Source organism: Mus pahari, chromosome 2 (genome assembly GCF_900095145.1).
Source record: "Mus pahari chromosome 2, PAHARI_EIJ_v1.1, whole genome shotgun sequence".
NCBI classification, from domain to species: domain Eukaryota; kingdom Metazoa; phylum Chordata; class Mammalia; order Rodentia; family Muridae; genus Mus; species Mus pahari.
This window is the reverse complement of record NC_034591.1, coordinates 108,985,234-108,997,589: the sequence shown is the minus strand read 5'-3', so window position 1 is coordinate 108,997,589 and position 12,356 is coordinate 108,985,234. Positions and strand designations below refer to the sequence as shown.

General features: G+C 52.1%; 1 protein-coding gene across 1 annotated transcript in view; it reads right to left on the bottom strand.

Moving 5' to 3' along the window:
• Fgd5 (FYVE, RhoGEF and PH domain containing 5) overlaps window positions 1-12,356 on the bottom strand; it is a 98,891-nt gene that overhangs the window by 5,189 nt on the left and 81,346 nt on the right. The window contains exons 11-18 of the mRNA XM_021190282.2: window positions 9,486-9,557; window positions 8,453-8,521; window positions 6,173-6,256; window positions 5,098-5,177; window positions 3,673-3,772; window positions 3,257-3,394; window positions 2,695-2,824; window positions 1,685-1,818 (exon numbers count right to left, since the gene is read on the bottom strand). Coding sequence (XP_021045941.1) covers window positions 1,685-1,818; window positions 2,695-2,824; window positions 3,257-3,394; window positions 3,673-3,772; window positions 5,098-5,177; window positions 6,173-6,256; window positions 8,453-8,521; window positions 9,486-9,557 — 807 coding nt within the window. The remainder of the gene's footprint in view (window positions 1-1,684; window positions 1,819-2,694; window positions 2,825-3,256; window positions 3,395-3,672; window positions 3,773-5,097; window positions 5,178-6,172; window positions 6,257-8,452; window positions 8,522-9,485; window positions 9,558-12,356) is intronic.

The window sequence follows — 12,356 nt, the reverse complement described above, 5'->3', positions numbered from 1 at the left end:
CTCTCTCACACACACACACACACACACACACACACACACACACACACACACACACACACACCCCAGACTGCAAGATGGATTTAACCTTAGCTTAGAACATCTTGCACTTAAGAAGGAATCTTGTACCTATTACCTAACAGGTATAGTGGGGAGGGGGCTCCTGACTGGTGGAGTAGATGCAGCCCTACTGTGTCATACTGCTGCCAGTTTTTAGGTGACATTCTGCTGCACAGGCTCTGGCAGTGGCTAAACACTGATTGGAGGTCTGGCACACTGTGTGAGCATCTGTGAGGCCCTGGGTTTCACCACAAGCACCAGAAAGCAAAGATAACAAAAGAGACCGCCCTCCCAGTTTGGCTTGGAGGGATTTCGGGGTTCTCACCAGGCTCCAGCAGTAGCTATGGACATCATCATCATTTACTAACCTCCTGAGGGCCTCCATTTTTTTACAAGTCATGAGACATCCTGACAGACAGACGCATTGCCTGACTTAAGAGTGAGTACACTAGAAAGCAACATGGCCAAGTTCAGGGATAATTTCCTCTGACTTTCTCGTCTTATGGATGGGAACTGAGGCCTGAGGAACAGGGGACTTCCTGAAGTTCAGCCCCCTTCAGCTTAAAGGAGGATAACACTTGGGACTCTGAGCAAACACTCAGGGTTTGGAGCCTAGAATCTACAACCAGCTCAGGCTGGAAAGGAAACCGGGGTTGATTTTGTCCTGGCACAAGGCCATGAGGACCCCCTAATTCTTGCCTGGCCTCTGGCCCCTCGTGCCCTGATGGAGCACCTCCATGGATCTGATTCTGCAACCTCCTGGGAGCTTAGATACTCAGCACACAGGTTTCCTCCCCTTTCCCCTGGGAAGCAAAGCTGCGGAGGCAGAGCCCCAGCAATGGGAGAGGGTGCTGGGCGTGGAGCTGTGGGATGCTCATTTCCTCCACTGGACCAAGGAGCTGGCAGGAGTAAACCGGGATTAGTGAACACAGCTCTGTATTGTGAACATTCCTTGACAGGAATTCTAGTCGTAGAGGTAGGCACTTTCCCACCAAGCTATGCCCTAGTCGTATTTCCAAGGTCTTCAGTAGGCAAATGGAATAAGTTAATGGTTGAAACAGCACTCATCCACCAATCTTCACTCCCTAGGCATCTTCACACACCCACTGCTTCATGAGGCCTGTTAATGGGGACTTGGATGCAGCTGGCCATGCCTCTTGGCTCCAAAGGCTCTCCTCATGGGCGCACATTGCTCAGGGCCCTACCTGCATGATGGACTTGTGCACAGCCAATTTTGAGGCTCCATGCACAGTCAGTCTCAGGGAAGCTCAGCACCTGTGCTGTCCCCTCCCTGCAGCCCAGGAACACGTGGGGCTCACAAATGCTGACACGGGACAATTAACTGTGATGGCAGCTCACCTGAGCAGGCCCCGTGGGCACTAATTCTACAGTATGGGGAAGGAAAAAGAAAAAAGGAGAAAGAAAGCCAAGGGGGGACACAAGATGCCTCTCCAGCTCCTCTGCAGCCCACAGGTGTCTTCTGAAGACAGGGTTATTCTCAGCGATGGCACTACCTGGGCTCCCTATTGAGTTATTTCAGGGATGAGTTCTCTTTGTCCAGGAGGATGTGAGCCTGCCTCCAGAGGACAGGAGCCTCCCAAGCCACTGTCACCCATGTACACCTTACCTCGGTCAGAGCCGAAGGGACTTTTTTCTGCTTCTTGAAAGTTGAGGGGCTAATACTCTGGAAGACAGAGGACAAGGCGCTGCCCGAGGAGAAACGGGACGAGGACAGTGGGAAGCTCATGCTGACCGGACGCTCTGCAGAGGTGAGAAGCCGGGGGAAGAGTTGTCTGGAATGCTGGCTCAAGTCCCTCCAAGGCTTATAGGGGTGTGGGTGGGAGGAGATGGGCCCAGGATGGCTGGCATGCCCCTCCCTGCTGATGCTGAGCAGAGGCTTTGGGGCACAGGGGCCATTCTCCCAGGATATTAAACAGTTGTCCTTGATCCACCAGTGGGGCTATGCCTCCCCTGAGGACCTCGGTGTGGCTTCAAGAAGGACCAAGATACATCTGCTGTCTCTCCGGCCTGATACTTCTGGGCACAGCTTGTCACTTAAGTACCAAGTCTCAGGGGTCAATTCAGCTTTGAGGGGACTCTCTCTCTCTCCTTCCCTGACTCACAAGCCCCTCCCAAGAAGCCTCCCAAACATGCCACAGATTTCCAAAGACAGCAGACTCCTGGAATGCTCCTGGAAGCCCTATGGAGAGCTGGGGAGATGGCTCAGCAGTTAAGAACATATCTGCTCTTGTAGTGGACCTGAGTGTGGTTCCCAGCACCCATGTCAGGTGGATCACAGATGCCTGTAACTCCAGGGGATCTGAGACTTTATTCTGGCATTCAGGGATACCTGCACCCACATGCATATAACCATGTAGACAAATATCGAATACCCCCAAAGAACCATCCATGGCAGACAGCCACAGCAGCCCTGCCTTCATAGGGATAGGGCAGCTGTCAGGTTCCCATGGAACCCAGGTCTTGAGCCTTGGCCTCCCCAGGGGCTGCCTTTATGCAAAACCTCCCCTCTCTTCTGGAGAAAGCAGATTCAAGCAGGAACCTGGGCCATAGAGGAGTCATGAGAACTTGGGGAGAAGCCATCAGGCCTGAAAGAAGGCAAGGGCCTTGTAAAGTTACCTCTCATGGGGCCTGGGACAGGCCCATTCCTCAGTTTCAGCTCCCGGAAGCAGCCATCACAGACCTTGGCCATCCGGTTCTTGAGGCACTTCAGTGGGTACTTGTTTCGAGAGCAGTTCCGGCACACAATCTGACGCCATGTTGAGAACACACATGTAAGCTGTCAGTCACCCTCTCAGTTTAGCCCAGCCCTCACCTCCTCCAGGGAGCCCCAGGATCCTAGCTGCTCTGTGCCACTCGGGCCTCTGCTCTTCCAGCCTGGGCTGTAGAACGTCTCTGAGCAAGTGCCTGCTTTTCTGAAGAGCGGTGCTCATAACCATAAGATAACACTCCCCTCCAGTGACCATAATAGTGAGTGCTCCCATGTTCTTAACATGGTGCGGTGTTGGCAGAAGGGCCTGGGAATGCCATGATCAGTGGATCTCAGTGACAGTGGCAGGAAGACGCTCTACCTTTCAGGCTGGCCTTGAACTCATCTTCCTCTGGCCCCCTGAGCTCCACAAGCAGGAACATGTTCCCCCTCCCCTCCCCGAGCACACCCTCACCCCAGCTGGTCACTCACCTTGCCGCAGGCATGGCAGTGGTGGCGCCTCACGGTGAGCGAGAAGTCACAGCCGCAGTTCATGCACATCATGGCATGAGTGACAGGCACCAGGGTGGGGAGCCTCTCACCGAGGCTGATCCCCAGCCTCTCCCGGATCTGCAGCAGCCAGCAACCACAGTCAGGAGAGAGCCCGAGGGGGAGCTGGGAAAGTGCAGCCCCTTTCTCCCTAATTCTGAGTCAACTCTCCTGGTCTGCTTGCCAGACTGTGAGGCAGGCTCCTGGGTTGAACTGTGGTGCCATGCTCTAACAGGAGCATGGTAGGCGGGACGATGAGGGCGTTGCCAGGGCCCCGAGGGCAGGAGGAACTTGTCCTCTTTCTGTGAGGAGGATATGGCAGGACCCACACTAGGAACCCTGGGGCGGTCCCCACTCACCTCCACACTGTGGTGGAAGGCAGCCAGGGCCTGAGTCTTGTAGTCCTCCGGAAGGGCTCTGCTCAGACAGTAGTGCCACTCGTCCCGCTCGGCGCAGGAGCTGTCGGCACAGACTTGGTGAGCCGCGGTGCCATGGCTCTGCTTGGCACCCTCTCTCTTGCTGTAAGTCCTTGCTCAGCAGCCTCTGAGCCCGAGTTGAGCCCCAATGTCCAAGCCTCTCTCTGCCCAAAAAGCCACCCAGGGCCACCCAGGAGGAAGCTGGGTGGATATTCTCAGTGCCCACTAGGTGTCGCCCTCGCCCTGCACTGGAACGTCCCAGAAAAGCCTGGGCAGGGAGAAGGCGCCACTTTGGCCTGTGGTAAGGTAGGCAACCAAGGTCACACTGTTTAAAGGGAATGTATAACCCTCTTCCAGTGGGCAGATAGATCAATGGGAGCTGGTACTCCAGGCCATAGGACAGACAGGTAGCAGGACCTTAGTCAGGAGTAGACAATCAGTGTAGTCTGTCACCATCCTGTCGTGGCTGGGCACACAGGAGCTACACAGTGAGCGGCAAGGCCGCTGATTGCACCAGGAAGAAGGAAAGACGGTGGATCTATCCCAGGAATCACTTCCTCTAGGAAGTCTTCCCTCTCCCTTGTGGGACCCGCTTTGTCTCTTCTATATTGCAGAAAACAGGTACCATCTACAGACATGGGGCTCTCCCCAGACCCCAATCGACCGGCACCTTGGTCTTGCATTTCCTAGCTCCTAGCCTGGGAGAAGTATATTTTGTTTATCAGACAACTGGCTCATGTTGTTGCAAGTACAACATCCTTCCACCTACAGAGACCCTCCCCCAAAGACAGAATGGTCAGAGATGGGCAGCCACTCATCACTTCCCTTTTGTCCTGTCTCGAGTGCCAAGGCTGACAGCCCACTGAGCACACGACACATCTGAGTCACCTGAGAACCTCATGCTGAGCCAATCGTCTGTAACATTTCTTGATGAGATGCTTTCATAGGGCCTACAGACCTCTGGGCATAGGAGCTGGCATTTATGTTTGGTTTTTGTGCTGCTGAAGCCTGAACCAGGACCTTAAGTATGTCAGCCAGACACGCTACCACTGAGATAAGCCCCAAACCTCAGGAGTTCTTTTCTTTTTTTCTTTTAGTTAGTGCTTTCTATTTGCACACACGAATGTGTACATGTGTGCATGCATGTCCATGTCGGTGTGTCTGTGTGTGTGTGTTGCATACACATAGATATGAGTGAGGAGGTCAGATGATGACTTCAGGTATTTTTCTCAATTCTTGACTTTATCTTCATTTTAAAAGACATATGTTTATGTATGTTATGCCCGTGTGTATGTACGTGAAGTATGCACATGCAGTGCCCATGGTGGCCAGCAGAGGGCACTGCAGCTGGAGTACAGCTCCTCATACCTTGCAGACAGTGTCAGGCAAGACTCAGGAGTTTCAATCTTCAGAGCATAGGGCACTTTGTCCATCACAGGGCGGCTGACCTGCCAGGGAAACCAACGGCATCTGCTCAGGGTGGGAGGGGGAAGAGTGGGAGGGGGAGGAGCGCAGACAGCTTTGCCCGCTGCTAGGGGCTGCTAGTGGCTGGACAGGGTTCTGACCAGCATGGATGCGTTCATTCCCAGCTGTCCTGCCTTCTCTTCTCAGCATCCCCTTCTCAGGCACCATCCTCAGATGGCATCCGAAACAACATTCCAGAATGTTCTCCAGCCCAAGAATTCCCCAACTGTGCCCACACACCCTCATTTTTGAGACCAAGATAAACCACGCTAGTCCACACATGCGACAGCTGAGAAGTGTTCAGTGGTGGACAGACAGAGAATATGCACAGAGAGAGAGAGAGAGAGAGATAGATAGAGAGAGAGAGAGAGAGAGAGAGAGAGAGAGAGACACAGAAACGGCGCGGGGGGGGGCAGATATGGGTACCCAGAAAAGGAAGGAGATTGACCAAGCTTCTACACAGAAACCTTGAACACAATGCTAAGTGAAGCCAGTCAGCTCCAAGAAGACAAATGCTGGAACTCTAGTCACATGAGGTCATTCATAGAGACAGAATGAATGGGGCTCAGTGTTTAATGGGAACAGTTTCTGATTGGGAAGACAGGAAGGTTCTAGAGGCAGGCGCTGATGTGGGCTCGGCACTGATTCATACCGCTGAGCTGTCCTTCAGATGGTGGGAGGGTTTTAATGATGTAACCTAAACCTGTTTGTTTGCTCCCTCCAAGCGGTTTCTGCATTTACTGTCCTCCTTCTGGGATGACCCTTTCTTCTCCATGCCCCATCCACTCTGAGACTACTTTATTGATTCCTATTTGCAGCTGGGCAGCCCTATGCTTAAACCTGCAGCAGTGCTCACTGAACGCTGTATCCTGGGGCCTTGGTCCTCCATAGAGAGGAACAAGGCTGTATCCATCTCCCTGGCATCTCCCCCATGATGACACGCCTACCCCAGGGTACCTGGTTTTAACTATCTCCCTACCTTCATGTTGGCCACTGGCAGTGAGCTCTTCAGCCGGTACTTCCCATCCTTCTGGGGATGTGTGTACAGGAGCGTGTCATTCATCTGCAGAGAAGGCGCACAGTCACACCAGTCCTAGCCGTGAAGGCTGCAGCAAGCTCTATACATAGCAGGTCCCTGGGCTCTGGGGAGCAGGCAACTGGAAGTCCTCGGTGCACACCCCGGCAAGGAGCAAAGCCATACTGTGACCCCATCACGACAATTATACTCCCACGGGGATGCTCAAGAGGACTTGGCACATCTGCCAATGCTCTGGCGCCAAGTGTCAGAGAAGCGTTATGTATAACAGTCCTAAAGGGAGAACTAACCAAATGTCCTTTACAGTTGATGGATAAAGAACCATGGTCCAGTCAGACTGTGAAATACCACACAGCAACCCAAAGGAGCAGGCTGCCAGACCGTAGCCGTGTGAGAGGGTCACAGGCATTCTGAGGGGGAAGGCCAGATACTGTAAGTGCAGTCCACGGCCTTTATGTGAAAGTTCAACCCAAAGCAATAGCAATCAGGCCACTTAGTGCCTGGGCCACTTGGAAGTGGGGAAGACCGATTGCCAGCGTTGGTGGAGCTTTCTGGAAGTGTTGCAAATGCTCTCAATCCCGATCCAAGTGGTAATCATACAACGGTTTACAGGAGCCAACAGAGACCAGCATGTAACTTGAGGCTGCCACATAGGACTCTACAAACAAAGCAGTTAAGAAAGGGAGTGGGGACTGGAGAGGAGAGCCAGGCCTACATCGTGACACCATGCCTTTAAAACGAAAGAAATGAAGGGAAGTGGGAGCCAGCGAGACGGGTAAAAGCAATTGCTCTAGCGAGTAAGAACAATTGCTGCCAAGATTGATGACCTCGGTTCAATCCCAGGGATGCCACGCGTGGTAGTAAAAGAAAGCAGACAGCCTCCCTTGCTTCAGGGTTTAATAGAGGCAGCCTCTTCAGGGAATGCGGACACCAGCCGACCCTGGAGCATAGCTTCAGTGCTGCTTTTGCTTCAATGCGTGACCCTCCTCCACTTCCACTGGCTGTCTATTCCCAAGACCCCCCTCTATTTCATCTCCAGACTCGTGGCTGTTAGTCTATGTATTTCCCTCCCATTACATTCTGAAGGCTGAGGACAAAGCTGTAAGCGGCCTCTGTGCTCATGTCCCAGCCCAGGGGTGTTGGCCCAGTGAGTGCTGGATGCACAGAGCTCATAGCTGTGCTACCATCATGCTATATAAAGTTCTGGCAGTGTGGGGAGGCCGCTGAAGGCAGCCCCCCACTGACAGTCACAGAACGACAGTGAGGGGCACAGGAATGGGGAAACAGAGATACTCAGAAAACAGCAGGCCTCCAGTTTGGCTCTTGGGGAGGGGGGGCTCCCTAATGGCCTCTGTGTTGAAAGCCTCGTCCACAGGATGGCACTGTTGGGAGACATGGAACCCTGAGAGGGTAGGGCCTACTGAGAGGAAGTTAGGTCATCGCAGCACGACCTTGAGGAGACGGTGGGAACCCAACCCCTTCCCCTTCCTGTCTCTTGCTTCCTAGCCATGAGGTGAACGATGGATGGCACTGCCTTGTTGTGCTACCTGGCTATAGGCCCAAAGCCATGGGCCACCCCATCAAGGACTGGTACCTCCAGAACTGGGAGGTGGATCTTGCCTTTCCTCTTTAAATCCTGACTGAGACACTTGTTCTGGAGGTAGGCAGCACAGAAGGTCTAGTGTCTTGGGGTCCTTGATTGGAGCAAAGAAGCTACTTATAGCATGAGACTCTGGGTTGACATCGCTAACCCAAAGGTCTTGGATACTCCCTAATGTTCCAAGTGTGGGTCTGTGTCCTCAGATGTGTCATGTATGCTCACCTGCACAGTGATGGACCCTGGCTACGCTCTGGGTCTTGACCATCTGCTGAGGAACCTAGACAAACTGGTTTCCTCACCCCTCTGCTGTGGTACACACCATAGGAAGTGCCTGAGTGTAGTTATAGTGCCAGAAGAAAGCCCTGGTTTGAACTGATTATTGTAGGCATATGAGCTAGTCTTTATAACAGCTACACTCCCTGTCCCCCAAGCATTCAAACAACATACAAGCAGTGTGGGGTTTTTTTTGTTGTTGTTGTTTTGTTTTGTTTTGTTTTGTCTTGTTTTGTTTAGTTTTGAAGGCTCAGCGTTACATCCTGAAGGCTGCCCTGGCTCCTCTGTTTGTCACCAAATGCTGGCCCTAGAAAGTTAACGGTGGGACCTGCCTTATCTTTAGTGCTTACCAGGAACAGGTGGCGGGGGTGGCGGCTTTTCCCTCTCACCCTCATCAGTGTCCCCTCCTTCAGGAACTCCTGTGGGGAGAGAAGCCAACCTCAGAGGTGGAATGACAAAGTCTGTAGGAAGCAGTCACCATGGCTGCCAGGGTACCCAGGGACAGCTTATAGAGACTCCTGGCCCAGGAACCCAAGCTGGGCAGTCCGGCCTTCTGGAAATGTCCTCACACAGACTCAACAATGTTCCAGCCACCAAGTGTGAGTCCCACTTACAACTCCCTCCCTAAACAGCACTACAAAGGGTCCATTCAGAACGTGTCCTCTGAAGGCCTGCTGAACATCTGGACCTGTGGATAGTCACTTCAGCCCTATCCTTCTGAAGGCTACAAACACAGGCTTAGTGAGGACTGCAGAGCTCAGCATCTCTCAGTCAGAACCACATATGAGATGTCAAGGACTCCTAGACTAGCAGCATCCTGCCGATGTGGCTCCCTCCCTCACTCCAACTGGCAATGATCACGCATTTAGCTGCTTTCTGAGCTGAGTTGTATGTTTTCCATCTGGAAGCTAAAACGAAAATCAATCAATCTCTCTCCCACCCCTCCCTTTCTGGGCAGAGAACCCAGGATCTTGCACATGCTATGCATGCGCTCCACTCTCGAGTGCCACCCCAGCCCCTGTTTTGTTAAGAATGCTATTTTTATGCTGTTTTCTTGGGGCTTGTCTTTCGAGAGCTACTCTGAGGTCTGCTTTCCTGACAACTTGGAACTAAAAACACTGGGTACATTTTTTTTTTTTCCTTCCCTCACTGGAGAGCTACCCCAGGGCAGCTACGGTGAGCAGAACTGATTGGCACTGTTTCTTTAACTGCCCCGAGAGGGCATCATGGAAGGCGGGGTGCAGACAAGCTCCAGGGTGGTGCACCATGTCCCCCACCCCTCCTAAACAGCACCTGCAGCCAGAGCCGTCTGGGGCCAGCCCAGCTGAACAATGGGCTTATCAGAGTCAAGCTGGCCCTCGTCCTTGCCCAGGCTGCACTCACCCTTCCTGGCTGGAGGAGGTCTCCTTGGCCCCGCACACTGTACTCGATGTGGACCAGCTTCTGCAGGTTTTCCTGTGGGCAGGAGCAGGAGATGGTTACCTCTGTAAGGGGACATTGCTTCCCTGTCAGAGGAGGAGAACAGCTCAGAAAAGACCAGTCTAAAACCCAAGCTCCTAGAAACAGCAGGCAGCATGGGCTCTTTAGCCTGGGATCTCCCAGAGATAAAAGGTGAAGGGATGGGTCACACCCTTGGCCACAGTGGGAGGAAGGGGAGGCTGGCAGGTGGAGGTTACAAGAATGGAGGGCCAGCCGGGCGTGGTGGCGCACGCCTTTAATCCCAGCACTCGGGAGGCAGAGGCAGGCGGATTTCTGAGTTCGAGGCCAGCTTGGTCTACAGAGTGAGTTCCAGGACAGCCAGGGCTATACAGAGAAACCCTGTCTCGGGGGAAAAAAAAAAAAAAAGAATGGAGGGCCAGCAAGAGATGGTTCGGTGGGGAAGGGGGGAAGGGCACTTGCTCCCAAGCCTGATGACCTAAGTTCACTCAATTAGAACCCACTTGGAGGAAAAGAAGAACTGACTCCATGAGCTACTTGTTCTGTGATCTTCAAGCATATGAACACAATACATGGGGAAAAGAAAAGATTATTTTCTTTTGAAAGAAGGCAACTGAAATGTCCTTGACTTTGTGAAGGTCAGGTGTGGGCTGGTAACACAATTCAGGGTAATGAAGCTACAGACACTATGGATAGGAACCAACCGGCAAGCTCTCTTCTAGGTGTCTGTCAGGCGGTGAGAGCACATGGGAGGGGTCTGAGGGAGCCCTGTGAAACGGCAGTGAGCAAGCCAAATATAAGGTTTCAGCACTGGGGAGGCTAGAAGTCCACTTACCCCTCAGGCAAAGGCTCTGAGAAGAGGGCTCTGTGCTGTGCCCTGACAGCACACAGAAGCTGACTAGCCCAGAGAATGGGCAAGGACCTGTCCAAGCCCAGCCTCAGGCCCAAGGTAGAGTGGAGCTGCCACAAAACACTAGGCAGCCAGACATGCCCTGCCTCAGAGAAGGCACGCATCAGGAGAGGAGGGCCCTACTGCCTGCAGAGATTTCTGGAAACGAAGACTGGAAATGAATGTAAGAGAGAACTCACAGACACATGAGCTACGGAGGAAGATGAGGTTGACAAGGATGGAGGATAGACTATTCCCAAACCCAGCAGAACCTATGACCGGACTGAATCAACTGGCCACGCTCTCCGCATCTCACCACACATAGTACAACCAAAACCAAGATGCCAATGCTGGTCCTTTCAGCCTCCACAGAGCTTATGTTCATAGAGCCTGGCATGACCAAGAGTCACAGGAACACTTTGGTTGCAAGGCGTAAAGAAACCAAGCTGGAATGGACCTGAAAGCTTCTTCCTGGATGGCTAACTTTCCATAGCTCTACGGAGGCTGCTGGGGGAGAAAAGCCATCAAAGGTATTATTCAGATACAAACATTGCAAGCTACAATCCTGACCTTTGAGGAACGATGCTCGCACTGGTGCAATCATGGCATGAAGGATAGGGGAGTAACCAGCCATTTTTGGATTGGGTTTCCACAGCAGGGAAGTCACGTCTGCCACAGTAATCCCTAGTCAAAAGCCTACTTGTGTTTTTTAGATAGGCCCTAGGAGGGAGCCCACTACTGTTGCCTTGATAAATGGACACATTGCCAAAGAGCATTCTGAATATTCATATTTATAAATCTAAATGAATATTGTCCTCAATCCAGGTCAGAGGAGCTTTGCTCTACAGTGCTCAGACTCCTAACTGTTAATGTGCTGAGTTTAAATGGTGATTGAGTATTCAGCTGTAAGTGAGAAATCTACATCCACCCCTTATTCCTAAGGCTCAGAGTACTCTATAAAAAGGGGGGACAGACAAAGTCCAAGGACAGGATGATGGGGAAGAGTGCTGTGAAATGCCATCTTCTAGATGTGACACGGCCATTGCATTCATCAACCCACGGCAGCTACGGTCTCCTGCCTGAGACCTGTCCAAAACCACACCAACATCAGCCAACATCCCAGCGGGAAGAACTAGTTGGACTTGGCGAGTTACCATAGTGATAGAAAAGGACACAGAGAGACTGGAGATGCTTGGGAGGACTAGGAGGGAGGGTGGATCAAAATCCATCTTTATTTTGTATTATCCATGTTATTTTGTAAAGAAAAAAAAAATCATGAAAACGTGCATCCAAAACCAAGTGAGGTTGTGGGGTGGGCGGGCCGGAAGCTGGCTCAGCAGAAGATACCCAGCTGCTCTTCCCATGGACCTGGGATTGAGTTCCTGTACCCACATGCCAGCTCATAACTATGTGTAACTCCAGCTCCAGGGGATCCAATTACCTCTCCTGGTCTCCACAGGCTCCAGGCACACATGAGGCACACAGACTTAACATGCAGGCAAAACACCCATATACACAGAATAATAAAAATAATAAAAATTTAAAATACTAAACCAGGAAGACAAACTGTGATGGTTTGTACATGCTTGGCCCAGGGAGTGACACTATTAGGAAGAGTAACCTTGTTGGATTAGGTGTGTCACTGTGGGTTTGGGCTTTAATACCCTTGTCCTAGCTGCTTGGAAGTCAGTATTCTGCTAGTGGCCTCCAGATGAAGATGTAGAACTCTCAGCTCCGCCTGCACCATGCCTGCCTGCATGCTGTCATATTCCCGCCTTGATGATAATGGACTGAACCTCTGAACCTGTAAGCCAGCCCCAATTAAATGTTGTCCTTATAAGAGTTGCCTTAGCCGGGTGTGGTGGCGCACGACTTTAATACCAGCATTCGGGAAGCAGAGGCAGGCGGATTTCTGAGTTCGAGGCCAG